The sequence below is a fragment of the Labeo rohita genome, chromosome 18 (assembly GCF_022985175.1).
Source record: "Labeo rohita strain BAU-BD-2019 chromosome 18, IGBB_LRoh.1.0, whole genome shotgun sequence".
NCBI lineage: Eukaryota > Metazoa > Chordata > Actinopteri > Cypriniformes > Cyprinidae > Labeo > Labeo rohita.
This window is the reverse complement of record NC_066886.1, coordinates 7,667,265-7,686,007: the sequence shown is the minus strand read 5'-3', so window position 1 is coordinate 7,686,007 and position 18,743 is coordinate 7,667,265. Positions and strand designations below refer to the sequence as shown.

The 18,743-nt window shown below is 33.4% G+C and overlaps 1 protein-coding gene across 4 annotated transcripts in view; it reads right to left on the bottom strand.

Annotated features, from left to right (window-relative positions):
• bicd1a (bicaudal D homolog 1a) overlaps positions 1 to 17,078 on the bottom strand; it is a 44,341-nt gene extending 27,263 nt beyond the window's left edge. For all 4 annotated transcript variants that reach the window (XM_051134982.1, XM_051134983.1, XM_051134984.1 and 1 more), the window contains exon 1: positions 16,535 to 17,078. In XM_051134982.1, the coding sequence (XP_050990939.1) occupies positions 16,535 to 16,750 (216 nt within the window). In that variant the 5' untranslated portion in view covers positions 16,751 to 17,078. The remainder of the gene's footprint in view (positions 1 to 16,534) is intronic.
• Between the last annotated feature and the right edge of the window lie 1,665 nt (positions 17,079 to 18,743).

Below are 18,743 nucleotides of genomic sequence, written 5' to 3'. Positions count from 1 at the left end.
AGCTCTCATTGTGATTTAAAATGAGGGCCTGTCAACGTCCCAGAATCCCTGCTGAAGGCCCTCTGCCTCCCAGCTGCGCTCTGAGAGAGAACAAGAGAGAGACGTAAAGGACTCGCGTATCGGACGTTGCTGCGACCACAGAAACCGAATATTTGCTGTATAATGTAGGAGGCAGATGGTTTGTGGAGGAAGTGTGTCCATAAAGCCGAATTTCTCCATCTGGTTCGTGTTATTTAAAGTGGGCGGTCACACTACGATGCCCACTAAATAAGTAGTCTTTGTATTTTACATTTGTGAGGTTTATGGAATAGTCAAAATTTGTAAAGATTTCAAAGCATAGTCTCTCTTGGGTGTCATAGCCATATTTTTTCCAAAATAATAAATAAATAAACAAATAATAAAATAATTATTTAATAAAATAATAATAATAATAATAATAATAAAAGAAGACATTTTTTTCATTATATTTTGTAGCATTTTTAGAATTATATTTAATATTGTAATTCTCTTTCTCTCTCTTATTAGTATGATAAATATATTATTAAATAATAAAAATTATAATAAAATGGTACACCAAAAGAAAAATGTAAATAAAAATAAACATTTGTATTAAATCATATTTTTCATCATATTTAATACTACATTTTGATATTATATTACATTTATAATTATATTTTATAAATTCAATATATAAAAATAGAATATTAAATATATATTATATAATCTAAAAATATTTTTACATTTTTATTAAATAAAATATTAACATATTATTTAATATGATTAACAATATAATAAAATCATAAAAAAATCAAATTGTAAAATAAAGTAAAATAAAATAAAAATAAATAAAATATTATGTCCTGCATACTGCAAACATCACTGTCACAGTAAAATCGTAAATTCAAATTATAATGAATAACATAAAAATAAAAAAATAAATAAATAAATAAATAAAATAAAATATTATGTCCTGCATATTGCAAGCATCACTGTAACAATGAAATCGTAAATTAAAATTAAAATGAATAACATAAATATAAAAATAAATAAATAAATAAATAAATATATAAATAAATAAAATAATAAAATAAAATAAAATAAAATAAAATAAAATTAAATTAAATAAAATTAAATATTATTTCCTGCATATTGCCAGCATCACTGTAACCATGTCTGGGAACAGATAGTGTTTTACATTGGCTACAACAACAGGAAGTATCTGAAAGCACAAGTGTCAACAGCAACAGCTGCGATAACATACTGTGCAAACATTTATGTGAATTTGCCTCTTCCACGTGTACATACGTGTGTATAGGAAACAGAACGAAAAGACAAAAGCATGAGAGAAAGAGAGCGCTTAGAGCAGACATCAGTCAGTGCTGTCAGTGATTTGTTCCAGACAGTCGTGGTCGCAGCGTCTGCGTGTCTCTGACAGCAGGACAGGAGTCTGTTCTGTAACGCTGCCAGCACAACCCAGAAAATCCTTGTTATTTCCAGAACTGGGCCACAGTCAAACCTTGCATCATCTGTCTCATTCATTCAAGGGTAATGGTGGTTAGTATGCGTATGCAAAATGCTAAGATATCAGTTTAATTTGCAAGATATTACAAGACTATTTCATGTATACGTAAAAGTAAAACTTATTAAGCAAAGAAGTATGCTGCAATATACAATCAGAAGTTTACATACACCTTGCAAAATCTGCAAAATGTTAATTATTTGACCAAAATAAGAGAGATCATACTAAATGCATGTTATTTTTTTATTTAGTACTGACCTGAATAAGATATTTCACATAAAGACATTTACATATAGTCCACAAGAGAAAATAATAGTTGAATTTTTAAAAATGACGCTGTTCAAAAGTTTACAAACTTGATTCTTAATACTGTGTTGTTACATGAATAATCCACAGCTGTGCTTTTTTTGTTTTGTTTTGTTTAGTGTTGTTCATGAATCGCTTTGTTTGTAAACTGCCCGCTGTTCTTCAAAAAAAAAAAAAAACCTACAGGTCCCAAAAAGATTTGAACCCTTTCCAACAATGACTGTATAATTTATAAGATCCATCTTTTCACACTGAGGACAACTGAGGGACTCATATGCAACTATTACAGAAGGTTCAAACACTCACTGATGCTCCAGAAGGAAACACAAAGCATTAAGAGGCAGGAGGTGAAAACTTTTGAATTTGAAGATCAGGGTAAATTTAACGTATTTTGTCTTCTGTGGAACATGTAATTATCTTCTGTAGCCTCTGAAGGGCAGTACTAAATGAAAAAATATGATATTTAGGCAAAATAAGAAAAATGTACACATCTTCATTTTGTTCAAAAGTTTACACCCCCCCGGCCTTTAATGCATCGTTTTTCCTTTTGAAGCATCAGTGAGCGTTTGAACCTTCTGTAATAGTTTCATATGAGTCCCTCAGTTGTCCTCAGTGTGAAAATCATACAGTCATTGTTGGAAAGGGTTCAAATACACAAAAATGCTGAAAAACCAAAGAATGTGTGAACAGCAGGCAGGAACTGTTCAGGACAAACGAAGGAATCATGAACAATTATCACAAAACAAAAAAGCACAGCTGTGGATCATTCAGGTAACAACACAATATTAAAAATCAAAAGTATGTAAACTTTTGAACAGGGTCATTTTTATAAATTCAACTATTCTTTTCTCTTGTGGACTATATGTAAACATCTTTTATGTGAAGTATCTTATTCAGGTCAGTACTAAATAAAAAATAACATGCACTTTGTATGATCCCTCTTTTTTTGGTATAAAATAATTAACATTTTGCAGATTCTGCAAGGTGTATGTAAACTTCTGACTTCAACTGCATAGCTGCATACAACAAGAAACCTTGGAAGGAGAGAGAATAATTGGCACAACAAATTGCTGCATACTCCTAATAAAACTCCTCACGACTCCTCTCAAAAATACACCAGATATGTAAGCAAAAATGAATCCCAGCATAAATCACACACTGATTTGAACCCTGACATCAGCACATATGGCCAAAACGATGTCTTATGCAAAGTTATAAACAAAAGCAAGCTCATCACATTCATTTTTGACTGATTAATTTAGTAGTTTTACTGTATATAAGTGCAGGTGAACTGTACAGTGAGTGTACAAATGACTTTTGCTGCATTAAATCTACCAAGAAAATGATAATACTTTCAGTCTCTGTCAGTTTAACCTTATATTTAACTTACACTTCAGACTTGGAAATGGAATCTACAATTCTAATGGTATTTTTTAGAATATAACTCTCCATGCACTATAAATACAACTGTCTTCCCTAAATTGTTCCCAGGCAGATACGTGTGCAAAAAATGTCAAACTGTCTGAAATATCAGGGACAAAACCATAAATTCATTTTTTAATTATTCATTATCACTACCATCCTACACAAAGTCCCTAAAAATCTGTCTACAGATTACAAAGTATGTCAGCTATCTTGGCATTGTCCCTGAGTGTTCTTTCATGTACAATATGATGTGCTAGCAACAACTGAAAATACACACTACTAAAACAAATACGAATAAAAAAATTACATACTATGGGATGTAGGGAAGTATGGGCGAATGACAACGACATACTCTTTGTTTATGAATAAATATTATTTACAAATATTTCAAATAAACCAAACTAAAATAATCATAAAAATAAATTATTATTATTATTATTATTAATATAAAATAAATCTAAAATAAAATAATAAATAAAAAATAATAGAAACTAAAATAAATAATAATAAATAAAAATAAATAATAAAAAATAATACTAAACAGTGTCAATGTCTATTTTTACAAGCATGGTTTATTATCAAATATTAAATAAAATAATATCATTAAAATAAATACATTGTTTTAAATATGCAGAGCTAATATATACACTACCGTTCAAAAGTTTGGGGTCAGTACATTTTTATTGTTTCTTTTTTTTTTTTTTTTTTTTTAAGAAATTAATACTTTTATTCACCAAGGATGTATTAAGTTAATAATTAAAAGTTTATTTAAAGTTAATAATAAATAATTTATATTGTTATAAAATATTTTTATTTTGAATAAACACTGTACTTTTTAAACTTGTTATTCATGAAAGAATCCTGAAAAAAAAAATCACAGGTTCCAAAAAATATTTGGCAGCACAACTGTTGATATTATCCAACATTGATCATTCTAATAATAAATCCACATATTAGAATGATTTCTGAAGGATCATGTGACACTTAAGACTGGAGTAACAGCTGATAATAATTCAGCTTTTCATCACAGGAATAAATTCTATTTTAAAGTATGTTATAATAAAAAACATTATTTTATATTGTAAAAACATTTTGCAATATTACAGTTTTTTTCTATATTTTTAATCAAATAAATGCAGCCTTGATGAGCATAAGAGACTTCTCTAAAGACTATTACAAGTCTTACTGACCCCAAACTTTTGAACGGTAGTGTATATATATATTTTTCTACTGAGTAAAAAAAGATCAAGTTACTGATAGATTATCCAATTTTCAGAATCTCAACACATAAATGTATTTTATATATACAGTACCAGTCAAAAGTTTTCGAACAGTAAGATTTTTAATGTTTTTTGAACAGCAAATCAGCATATTAAAATGATTTCTTAAGGATTATGTAAGACTGACGACTAGAGTAATGATGCTAAAATTCAGCTTTGAAATCACAGGAATAAATTACATAAAAAAAAAAATTTAAATAGAAAACAGTTATTTTAAACGATAAACATATTTCAAAATTTTACTGCTATTGCTGTACTTTTGATCAAATAAATGCAGGCTTGGTGAGAAGAGACGTCTTTAATATTAAACACTAAAAAACTTAACAGTTCAGAAACTTTTGACTGGTAGTGTAGAGCCAGAGGAATTGAGAAAACATTCGCTCTACTGTAGCAACAGTCTCACCTTCATTTGTATCTTTTCAGACTAACACATTTGTCTGAATTACCTCAAGGCAAAGTCTTCAGAGGAAAAGACACAAGAGGGTTGTGGTGATGCTGCCAGGTCACAGATTCATCATCATGACTGAGAGAGCATGTGAGAGTTTCACAGGCTTTCTGTCAGCGTGAAGAAATATAGATAGAACCAAACACATTAGCAAGCCAGCATTATGGAGTCTTACAGCACAGTACATGTGCAGTGGAATCACATATAAAACAAGAGGCTTAAATAGTACAAGCTTTGCAAAGCCTCATAAAATGAAATAATCACCATACCATTTGCACTGACATGCAATGGTTGTCAAATCCAGTGTTATTATGACAAAAGAATAAATAATTTAATTGGCTTCAGTGCTGGCCAACATTATGAGTGATGAGCACAAACAATAGCTATAGTTCACAACCTATGTGATGCTACACCAGGTGCTTGTTGAGTTTTGGTGGGGTTTTCATCCTATACGTAAGGCAATTTCCTGTTGTTGTATTTTTTATCAGGTACCTCCAGGGTCCATTTTCAGGATTTAGCAATGTGTGGCGAAAAACAGGAGAACCAGGGCTGTTCTCACAGTCTCAAGAGGCTTATAAATCCAGGGTGGAGTTTGGCTAGAATGCTTTCCTCAGCAAGGAGAGAAACCAAACAATACAACCTTCGTTCCAGAACTACACACCCCGATGAAAACACCAGCTTAGACCTGCATAAATGTCCATACTGGCTGGTGGTGATTTGGTGCTGGTCCATCTGCATAACAATACTGAAGCTGGTTGACCAGTTTAAACTTTCTAGTTAAGCTGGGTGACCAAGAAAGTTTGCTGGTTAACAGGTCCAATGCAGATACCAACACACCAGGATCCTATGATGGAGACCAGCATCAACATATTTTGGTTTTTTTTAGTGAGTTAGCATGATTAGTTATCAATAAAATTTGTTCAGATACAATATATTTAATAAAAAAGGGAGGACTTTTTAATGTTTTTGTCTCTTATGCTTACCAAGGTTGCATTTATTTGGTTAAAAAATACAGTAAATCAGTAATATTGTGAAATATTATTACAATTTACCATTTTTTTTTGTAATTTATTCCTGTGATGTCAAAGCTGAATTTCCATCAGCCATTTCTCGAGAGTTCAGTATCACACAATCCTTCAGAAATCATTATAATATGCTTATTTGGTGCACAGGAAACATTTTTTCATGAAATAGAAATCATTTGTAACATTATATGTGTCTTTACCATCACTTTTAATCAATTTAATGCATCCTTGCTGAATCACTTAAAAACTAACTGACCCCAAACTCATACAATATTGCTTAAAATTACAACATATAAAGTATTATACTGTTAAAGTATGTTTGTATTTTATCACAAAATTCTAATATAAAATGTTACTTTATATGTAAAAGAATGTTTTTATTTGATCATATCCAAAATGATGTGATTGAAGTCAACAATATGTGACCCTGGAGCACAAAACCAGTCATATGGGTCAATTTTTTAAAATTGAGATTTATGCATAATCGGAAAGCTAAATAAATTTGCTTTCCATTGATGTATGGTTTGTTAGGACAATATTTGGCAGAGATACAACAATTTGAAAATCTGTAATCTGAAGGTGCAAAAAAAATAAAAAATAGAGAAAAGTAGTCCAAACAAAGCTCTTAGTAATGCATATTACTAATCAAAAATTATGTTCATGAAACATGATCTTTACTTAATATCCAAATGATTTCTGGCAGAAAAGAAACCATATTTTGACCCATACAATGTTTTGTTGGCTATTGCTACAAATATTCCTGTGCTATTTATGACTGGTTTTGCTGTCCAGGGTCATATTTAACTGCATTTAACAAATTTCTGCACACCCCTAATGAAGCATCTAAAAACTTTGTTCTTTTTAACAAGAACATTACCTGCTCATACACTACTATTTTGTGGAAAATTAGATATTAGCTTTTCGCATGGCACATCATTCAGACACACTTAACTACCACTTCCTGGTAAGTGTTTACACAGACGAAGGGAGGAGGATATACTAAACAGTTCTTCAGCGACACACATCTGCAGCAATGCAGCACTTCTTATTCACTGCAACACATGTTCAGCTGACAGTGGAACGCAGGGCGAGAATAATAGAAGACTGTATTACTCCAAATCGCCCTTTGGAGCAAAAGATGCTTGGGAATTAGGAGCCCAGAACAAGAAAAGAGGCTTTTCTTCTTCATTATACCTTGCTGAAGGAGATCTGATTCTGTTTGAAATTGAAATTCACAGCATGCATAGTAAAAAGGCTATGAAAATAGCCTCATCCTTTAGTTCAACAGAGCCACTTAAATCTCTTCTTTTGGGTAAGCAAGCATTAATGCACATCAGTTGATGATTAAATTATCTGCAAGTAGAACGGTGGTTCCCTTCAATTATAAATGCGTGCCTTATCGTACTAATACAGCATTAAATAGTCAACAATACATTTGCTGCACCTCCCGAGGCAATGAGAACAAGTCCATTCATCACAGTTAAAATTGGGTTTTATATGGTATCGCACTTGCTGTCTCTCTTTAAAGTGCCGTCGGTCAGAAGCACAGACTAGGCCAGGTCTGGAGTATACTAGGGCAATAAATTGTCCCGTATAGAGAGGTTGTATTCCAGTCCTCTGCCTCAAGCATCTTATAACAATGTCACTTAGTAGCCATCCGTAGAGAGCGAGCGTCCTACATACATGCTGGGAAGGGAACTGAGACAGGGCAGGGTCCTGTTTAATTAGCACACAGGTCAGGAGTCATGGGCCACTACTACCACCTGAACACACAAACACTGAAGGACAGGAAACTGTGCCACTGGGCATCGTCTAAACAGGGTGTAATGAATGGCTGAGTCTGCTTTTAACACGCTGGCACGGAAATAAAGTGGTGGTGGAGAAATTTGATTTAGTGGAGGATTATATTGATATAATTCATAGACGTATGATGTCTAACACTGTGTCTACAATGGAAGTGTCAGAAGTGCACGTTGCCCTACACTCTAAAAAATGCTGGGTTAAAAACAACCAAACTTGGGTTATTTGGCAACCCAGTGCTGGGTAAATATTGGACAGAACACATACCGGGTTATTTGACCCAGCTGGTTGGGTTAATGTTTTTACCAAACATGCTGGGTTGTTTTATTTAAGTCAACTATTGTTTAAAAATTATTATATTGCTGGTTTAAAATGGTCTGGAACTTGTTAAAAACACACAGAATTACTAGAGGCAAAAGCAATAATCAAAAGATGAACATTTATTATTAAGCAAGAGCACATGGACAAAATACAAGACAAACTGAATTTATTTGGGTGAATACAGCATAACTTACAATATTTTACAATATTAATAAGCATTTTAGACATAAAAAATTTAACCTTTAAAAGTAGCATTTTAGTTTTAGTGTATTCAACCGTTCTCTTACTGAAATGGCACTAATTCTCATGCCGGCGTGATGCCGAAATCTGAGCTGGTGAAGGGCTGCTGTTTGTCGGGTTAACTGCAAACTTCAGATCGTGGCCTCGCGTTTCACTCATTGCTGAAAGATGCCATGACTGACTCCAAAAACTGCCCATAAACAAACAGTACTGACATTAGAAAACACAGTTTAATATCAAACTAAATTAAACTCAGTACAATAACGAATAAAATTATTTATTTTATGCAAGGCAAAAGGCGTTTCCATCATGCAAAACAACTGCTGCTTACGCAGCTGACTGACATCTTGTGCTAATGTTGCGTAAATTAATAAAATTTACAGCACAGTAAAGACTTTATTTATGAAATAAAATTTATACAAACCTTTATTTTGCTGAAGAAGTGCACCAAATCAGCTGTGCTGAGAACTGCTCTCTCCTGTGGAGGACTAATAATGCCCATACTCTGACGACTGTAACTCAGCAGCTGGCTTGTTTCGTCAGAGACAGGCTCAACCCAGCGGTTGGGTAGAAAAAAATAACCCAGAGTTAAAAATGACCCAGCAACTTACAGTAGTTACAGAAAAACTACCTAGCACCTGGATAAAAATATTAAAAATAACCTATTAAAATGACCCAACAAGTTGCACCCAGCATTTGAGTTAAAAAAATAACTCCGAACCTGGGTAAAAATATTAAAAATAAACCAATAAAATGACCCAGTGGGCTGAACCCAGCATTTGGGTTTAAAAACACAACCCAGCATTTTTTAGAGTGTAGAATGTTTATTTACCACAAATTAGTACCACAAACTAATCACGAAAGCAACATGAAAATCAATTTTAGGAAGTAGTTTGCACAAAAATGTATGCACTTGAAGAAATACTTGAACATAGAGAGATAAGTACAGGAAACATGCTAAATACCATGATACACTCTATAAGGTAGCAAACGGATTTGTCACACTTATAAGAGATATAGAGTCTATAGTCTACAATTGGCTGAAACAGCCATAACCGCCATGTAAGAGCAGAGTACAGACTTTATTCATTTTTATCGTCAGATCCCACAGTGTCTTTTACTGCAGCCAGTGAAGTTGCAGTCTAGAAAGCTTGAAGTAAAACAACAATCAATACACACACCCCTGGGTAAAGCAGACCGGCTCTTTCCCAAGGTCTCACTGCAGCAAAAAAACAGCGAAAAACTGTGCAGAGTTTTTGCACTGGAAGGTGTAGAAGGCGCAGGGCTAAAACCACACCTTTTCTGTAGAGCCACTACTGTTTGATATTTTCAGGTCTTCTCAAAACTCTGAAAATCACTGGAGACAGCAAAGCAGCAGCGCATTAACTTACATCTCACACAGTCAAGCTTTCTAGACTTTTAAAGTATACTCTATTGATCACAAGATTGTACAGACAAGCATACTGACTGCTTTGTAATACTTTACCTGACCTGCAGAGGACAGCACTGTGTTTTTGCTTTACACTCTTTCATACAACAGTTCCTTGAATATCTATTGTTTTGCTTTTTTAAGTTTCATAGGGTCCTGAATGTATGAATTGGCAGATGCTTTTATCTAAATCTTTACTCCCAAGAAAAAGCAATGAAATAGTCATGCTCCCCTAAAAGTATACGTGACCGTGGACCACAAAACCAGTAATAAGGGTCCATTTTTTGAAATTGAGATCTGAAAGCTGAATAAATAAGCTTTCCATTGATGCATAGTTTGATAGCACAATATTTGGCTGAAATACAACTATTTGAAAATCTAGATTCTAAGGATGCAAAAATCATCCTAATCAAAAATTAAGTTTTATATATTTATGGTAGGAAATTTACAAAATATATTCACGTAACATGCTCTTTACTTAATATCCTAATGATTTTTGGCATAAAAGAAAAATCTGTAATTTTGACCCATACAATGTATTTTTGGCTATTGCTACAAATATACCCATCCTACTTCAGACTGGTTTTGTGGTCCAGGGTCACATATAATTAATTAGGTTTTCTCCCTGTAGTAGCAGTGGAAATGCTGTTTATTGGTATTAATTTGGAGTGTGGTGCTGGCTTACAATGCAATAATCATTTGCATCAGAGCATCAGTGGCACAAATCAATATCTCCCACCGTTGGGGAATCTTGAGAAATGAGTTCCTTTGTGCCAAGAGGTTAGACTATGGGGGCTGGGCAGAAAAACTAGGGCCTGTCCGACTAGTCTTTATCGATCAGCTCCTTGAACCCCTGCTGATGTTGTGAGGGGGAGGCAGGCAGGAGTCCTGCGAGGCTCCTTTCTACTGCATCCTTCTGTCTGTCTCTTACGACATCACTTTTCCTTTCCTTTCTCAGTCTAGGACAGGCAGATTTATGACTCCATATGGATGACCTAGAAATGCTCTGTGCCCTTTTGTGAGTATTTAAAAGAGGCCCGACAGTCACTAAGGACGAGATTCGACGAGTTCATCAGAGTTACTACCCTATTTCCACTCTACCTTACACAGTACCACTTACACTCTTACTTTGTTTACTGCCAACCTACAGATCTATGACTTTGAAGAGCTTCATGTTCAAGGTTAAAGTTTAAAAATACATGTTGCCAGCAATACCAAAGTCATGGGTTTAGTTCCCAGGGAGTGCAAGATCTAATTAAGTTTAACATGAATGCTTTTGATATAAAGCACACTCTAAAAATGCTGGGTTAAAAACAACCAAACTTGGGTTATTTGGCAACCCAGCGCTGGGTAAATATTAGACAGAAATCATACTGGGTTATTTTGATCCAGCTGGTTGGGTTAAATGTTTTTACCAAACATGCTGGATTATTTTAAGTCAACTATTGTTTAAAAATCATTATATTGCTGGTTTACAATGGACTGGAACTTATAAAAAACACACACAGAATTACTAGAGGCATCAGCAATAATCAAAAGATGAACATTTGCTTATTATTAAGCAAGAACACATGGACAAAATACAAAGACAAATTGAACTGATTTGGGTTAATACAGCATAGTTTACAATATTACATACATTTAAACTTGTTTAACAAGCATTTTAGACATAAAAAACAAAATTCAAAAGAAGAATTTAAATTTTAGTGTACTCAACCGTTCTCTGTAATCACTTTTTACCAAAATAGCACTAATTCTCATGCCAGTGTGTCGTCGAAATCTGAGCCGGTGAAGAGCTGTTGTTCTCCAGGGTGACTGTGAACTTCAGACTGCGGCCTCACGTTTCACTCATAGCTAAAATACGCCATGACTGACACCAAAACCTACCCATAAACAAACAGTACTGATGTTAGAGAGCATATTTTAACATCAAATTAAATTAAACTCAGTACTGTAATGAATAAAATCCATTTATTTTATGTAAGGCAAAAGGCGTTTCCATCATGCTTGTAAAATAATACAAATTACAGCACAGTAAAGACGTTATAAATTAAATAAAATGTATACAAACCTTTATTTTGCTGAAGAAGTGCAACAAATCGGCAGCAGTAGAGGATTCAAAAAGCCAGCCCTCTGACTGTAACTCAGAAACGGGGCTGTTTCATCAGAAAGAGGCCTAAAGGAGAAGTTCATTTCCAGAACAACAATTTCCAATTTATATACTTTTTAATGTCAAATGCTCCTCTTGTCTTGCTCTGCTTGAACTCTGTGTATTCTGATTCAAGACGGTTAGAGTATGTCGAAATACTCCAATCGTATTTTCACCCTCAACTTCAATAATCATTTCAAAATCATCCTACATCGCTGCAGAAGTACCGACCCAGTCTTTGCAAAGTGAACATGCAAAGAAGATCAAACGCCCTTAACGAAAAAAGATAAAAGAGCGAAACTTAACGATTTTGAGGTTGAGGGAGAACATGAGATGGGAGTTTTTTCCAACATACCCTAACTGTCATGAACTGGAAAAAGAGTTCTGGAGGAGCAAATAATATTTTTATGAAAATAACCATTTGTTGCACTAGATAAGAGCCTTCTTCCTTGGCTGGGGTCGTTTACAACTGCATTTGGGATCATTTGAAGCCGCATTTAAACCGCATTTTTGAAGTTTAAACACCACATCAGTCTACTATATGGAGAAAAATCCTGAAATGTTTTCCTCAAAAAACACAATTTCTTTACGACTGAAGAAAGAAAGACATGAACATCTTGGATGACAAGGGGGTGAGTACATTATCTGTAAATTGTTGTTCTGGAAGTGAACTTCTACTTTAACCCAGCGGTTGGGTAGAAAAAAAATAATAACCCAGCGTTAAAAATAACCCAGCAACTTAGTTACAGAAACACTACCCAGCACCGGGGTAAAAACCATACAAGTGTAACAGCCCAGATATGAGATGTGCAGCATTTCACAAAAATCATGATTTTCCTGTCTTATCACTGTAGATCAAGTCACATCAAGAGCATTTCAGTGGAAACAGTACTGTAGGGCACTACTGTTCAAGTACACACACACTCCATTTGTAACCATAAAACACTCACCAGTCTATTTCCCTCAGTTTCCTGAGGGACCGAAAAACATTTTGAGCTCTATTTGCTGTTTACCACAAATAGATTAAAAAACAAAAGCATAACAGTGAACCCATTTTACTCATTTAGTTAACTGAAGATTATGTATTTCTTTTTCTAACATTGTTTTGGACCCCATTGACTATCATTATATGGACGAAACAATTCAAATATTCAAAATATGTCCTGTGTTCTGCAGAAAAAGAAAGTCATACAGATTTGAAATGGCATGAAGGTAGGATTTCCTTTTAAGCTGGTTTTGGGTTAATACCGTTATTTCCTTTTTGGCAACATTTAATAAACTAATGGCACTGACCTATTTTCCAAAGAACAAATTCTAACAATTATCTTATTCTTCATGTTCCGTTTAACAAGTTTAACAATAAATTGATGAATTCTAATATTAATTCCAACTTTATAAATGGAACAATTCACCAACTATACACAGAAATGTGTGCTAACTAAAATATGTTAACAAAAAATGCATTTGTTTCATGCATTCTGATTTACATAAAGGCACAGTCAGGGGGGAAAAAATCTGATAAATTATGAAACTGCAGAAAAAAAGAAAAAAAAAAGTGATACAGATTTTTGGTCAAACTGCCCAGCAGTAGTTAAGCTTAATACACAAAACTGTACTGGGATCTATGAGAACAATACAACTTATAAACACAAACCAAAAGGTGTGTATACAGTGAAGGCGTCTCTTAAAAAGACTTCATATTGCATTTCCTTCTTCTTCCACATTCAGAAAATCTGATTTGCAAGTAAAGTCTGGCAAAGCTCTCAAAGGATTTGAGCTGGGAGCCCAAAGGCAAATAGTGCAGTGTGGTCTTTCACATTCTGTTTAATATTCATCAGAATAAAGGAGAAATGTAGACAGATAAGGAGAAAAGAGACCAGGTTAATCCTCGAGAGGAAATATCACCTCCAGGACTCGTGCCCTTCACGAGACTATCAGCCGCAGACAGGCTCTATTATAAACAGCGCAGATGCTTTGAACAGAAACAGAGATAGAGATACTATCCGAAAGGCAAGAAGCAAAACAGATGTGCATTATTGATTGTACTATGAATCTTAGAAGATAAATCAGCATTTAAACCGTCGGCACTGTCTGTACTCAAAGTTTTCCTGAATAAACATAAAGAAAGTGCATTTCTGAAATTAAATCTGAATAGATAAAATACAATACTGCATTGCAAATAACAAACAGATGCTGCACAGTTCTATGCAGTTCCAAACTAATTGATACAATGAAGCCGAATGATATCAAACTGACCCCAATTTGGGGGCGACAAGCTATATCATGATTTGCATGATAAGAGTTAATTAAAGACAAGCCCACAGGGCAGACTAGTCTGATCTAGAGGGAGCTGCCATGGAAAAAAAGCAATTACTGACACAATTTTATGACAACTATTTACTGCAAATGACTCACTGCTGTCAGTGAAAATCTGTGTCTGAGATAAGCATTCATAGACATTGTGAAGCTGAACAAAGACCTGTTTGTCACAGTCGTTGGCGTTCCAGTGTGCTTCACTTCAGGAGAATTTAGGGACCATTAGGGAACACAAGGACAATTATAAAATAATTTGCATTCTTTAAAATAAGGCTCTTAGAAAAACAGTCCAAGTAATAGTAATTTATATTTGTATGTCTATTTCTGTAAATGAATTTGAGCTAGACTTTTTATACACTGATGACACCTAAAGAAAGGTCAAAAGTCAGGCCACTCTGCTTCAATGTATCATTTTTATCATACAAGTTAATATACACTGCTGAAATTTTAAAATAACCATTTTTGAGTTTAATATACACTACCAGTCAAAAGTTTTTGAACAGTAAGTTTTTTAATATTTTTTAAAGATATTTTTTTTCTGCTCACCAAGCCTATATTTATTTAATCCAAAGTAACTGCTTTCTAGCATAATATATTTTAAAATGTAATTTATTCCTGTGATCAAAGCATCATTTTCAGCATCATTACTCTGTCACATGATCCTTTAGAAATCATTCTAATATCCTAATTTGTTGTTCAAGAAACATTTATTATTATTATTATTATTATTAAATATTATTATCAATATTTAAAACAGTTGAGAACATTTTTTTCTGGATTCTTTGATGAATAGAAAGATCCAAAGATCAGCCTTTATTGTTGAAATAAAAAGCATTTGTAACATTATACACTGTGCCATTATTTTTTTTTTTTGGGAAAGAAATTATAGAAATTAATACTTTTATTTAGTAAGGATGCTTTAAATTGATCAAAAGTGATGATAAAGACATTTATAATGTTACAAAAGATTTCTTTTCAAATAAATGCTGTTCTTATAAACTTTCTATTCAAGTAACTGGAAAAAAAATCTACTCAGCTGTTTTCAACATAATAATAATAAATGTTTTTTGAGCAGCAAATCAGAATATTAGAATGATTTCTGAAGGATCATGTGACTGGAGTAATGATGCTAAAAATTCAGCTTTGAAATCACAGGAATAAATTACATTTTTAAAAATATTCAAATAGAAAATAGTTATTTTAAATAATAGAAATATTTCAAAATCTTACTGTTTGCTATATTTTTTAAATAAATGCAGGCTTGGTGAGCAGAAGAGACTTCTTTTAAAAACACATTAAATGTTTTACTGTTCAACAGCTTTTGTGTTCAAAAATCCAATAACGTTTTAAAATATTCCTGTTCATACTGTCTTTTTAAGCCACATAAATGCCACCTTGGTGAAACGTATATAAAAAATAAATAAATAAATAAAAAACTTCCTGACCCCAAATTTCCACAACATAGTATAGATAAATACAACAGAACACCCATTAATTATAACATATTATGAGGCACTTTCAGATTTAACTATTCAACATGCTATTCTACCCCTCTATGAGCCATCATTAACAATGACCATCAACATTAATGGATTACTAAGTGCAACCACAGTTCCTGGATTACTGCAGCAGTCAGAAAGTATCCCGTTCCATCTCTTTTCGTCTCAATTTTCCTCTGTCTCTCTTCTTTCATCCCTATCTCTTTATCATTTCACCTCTCTAAAAGAGTCCATTTGTCCCAGATATGTTACACTGTGGTCGATCTAATACAGTAACAAAACAGCAAAGAGTGTCCACTTTGGATGGTTACTGCATACTCCATTCACCTCATTGTACTTATAATTGAGGATGCAAGGAAAAAAACATAGGCGTTGGATGTTTTAAAAAAGGTTTAAAGTGTATGTTATATGGATCTCACTAAACAAGCCAACATCTGCTTGATGTTGAGTTTTATACAAACTAATAAACAGAGAATAAAATGTAGCTCATGTAGGCCATATTGAGTAAACATCTGATTGACATTCAGACAGAGATGCACAGAGAGAAGACAAAATTTCCCAGCAGGGATGGACAGTATGGGCCAGCCGCCCAGAAAACTTCCTGATACCAGAATCAATCCCCACTTTAGCAATAAATGCAATTTAATATTTTAAAACATAATTACAAAACAGTACCATACAAATACCATGGTACTGTTAGTGAAAGGTTAAAATGCGTATCAAATATGTACACTGTATACACATATATACTGTATATCAGATCATCCGAGCTGTGTTTACCTCCTGCAGCTGCTCCAACTCCTGTTTGAGAGCCTCCTGCTCGGTCTCCAGCTCCGCGTACTGCTGCTTGAGCGTCTGGTTCTCCTCCAGCACCACCAGACCGCATTCCGCAGCCCGGATCTTCTCCCGGTTCGCTTCTGCGAGCTCTCGGGTCAGCCTCTGCACCTCGGCCCGGTAATGATCCACCGATTCCCCGCATCCTCCATCGGCTGCCATAGCCTCCTGTCTCCGCTCGGGTGTAATCTCCGCGTCCTCCGTTCCCGTCACTCTGGCGCTCTCAGTGAGGCGGAGGCTGATGAGATTTCAGGTGGATGCTGCAGTCTGTCCACCCGATGCGCCTCCTGTTTGCTGATGCTTAAATGATGTTTACGCGAGTGGCATATGAACGAGACTCGATTTCTTCATTGTAAATAGTGCCGTGATAAACTGCACCAACGTTATATACATAAAAGACATATTTTATCGTTTCCAACTTAAAACGTTTTGAGGAAAAGCTCCGCCATCTAGCCGGAATGCAAAGTGAGCAGAAGTTGATTCTGTCTCCCAATATGTGACGTCACTCAACACCCCCGCCCCTCATCATTTACACCGTCTTGTTTTATTACTGTATATTATTAGTAGTATAGGCTTTGTAACGTTTAATAGAATAGTGATAAAATAGTAATGCTAATTGTAATTAGTTACATCGTATGTCAATTATAATAGCCTAATACCTTCTAATACTGGACATTAGCATTCATTATTACTATTAATATTATTATGTGTGTATAAACACACACAAAACACTACATGTGGTAATTTCAGAAATTCTCACGTACACTACCAGTAAAATGTTTTTGAACGGTAAGATTTTTAATGTTTTTTTAAGAAGTCTCTTCTGCTCACTAAGACTGCATTTATTTGATCCAAAGTACAGCAAAAACAGTATGATTTTGAAATATTTTTTTCTATTTAAAATAACTGTTTTCTATCTGAATATATTTTAAAATGTAAATTATTCCTATGATTTCAAAGCTGAATTTTTAGCATCATTACTCCAGTCACATGATCCTACAAAAATCATTCTAATATGCTGATTTGCTACTCAAAACATAAATAATAAATAAATTAAATTAAAAAAAAAAAAAAAAAAAAAAAAAAAAAAAAATATATATATATATATATATATATATATATATACATATATATATATATATATATATATATATATAATCCTATAATCCCCTATAATAATATTAATATTATAATAATAATATTAATAACAATAAAAATGTTTATTGAACAGCAAATCAGCATATTAAAATGATTTCTGATCGTGTGACACTGAAGACTGGAGTAATAATGCTAAAAATGTAACTTTGATCACTCACAGGAATAAATTACATTTTAAAATATATTTAAATAGAAAACAGTTATTTTAAATAGTAAAAATATTTCAAAATGTTACTGTTTTTGCTGTACTTTGGATCAATAAAATCCAGACTTGGTGAGCAGAAGAGACTTCTTCAAAAACAAAAAAATCTTACTGTTCAAAAATTTTGACCAGTAGTGTACATAAATCTGTAAAACATTATTATTATTATTATTTATTATTATTAAGGCTAACCTTGACTGAATATTACTGTCTATGAAAACATGCATTATTTAAATGCTTTTACACCACCTGCTGGACAAATAAATAAATTACATTCTTAAAGAGAAATTATGAGCAAAACGTGATTTGCAGGAATGAAGATCTTTTTTAAAAGAGGCTGTTTCACTATTTAAATATGCGGTTGGCTAGATGCTCTTTGAAAGCCCAATCTTTATAAATGATATTTATTAAAATGTAGTAATCAAGAATGACTTTGCATGAAACGTCGTGCAAATTCATTTTATAAAGGTGTGTGAAAGGTTGTAAATCTTAACCACTAAAATCTGAGCTATAATTCTGAATATTCTGAAAGTTATAAAGTTACACAACAACTTTAAGGTCACTAACATCACAGGTCCCAGTTCCAAAACAACTATAAACTAGTGTCTATAATTGAGACATGAAGCTGTTCTAAAGAACAAACAAACAGCTATAGCTAATAATATAGCTGTGCAGTTGTAAATTGTGTTTCTGCTGCCATTAAATCAATCACTTATGGTATAAGATATTTGACAGCTATATAATTCCTTTAGTCTCTGCCACACTTCAGCTGAATGCAACACTGAACGTGACACA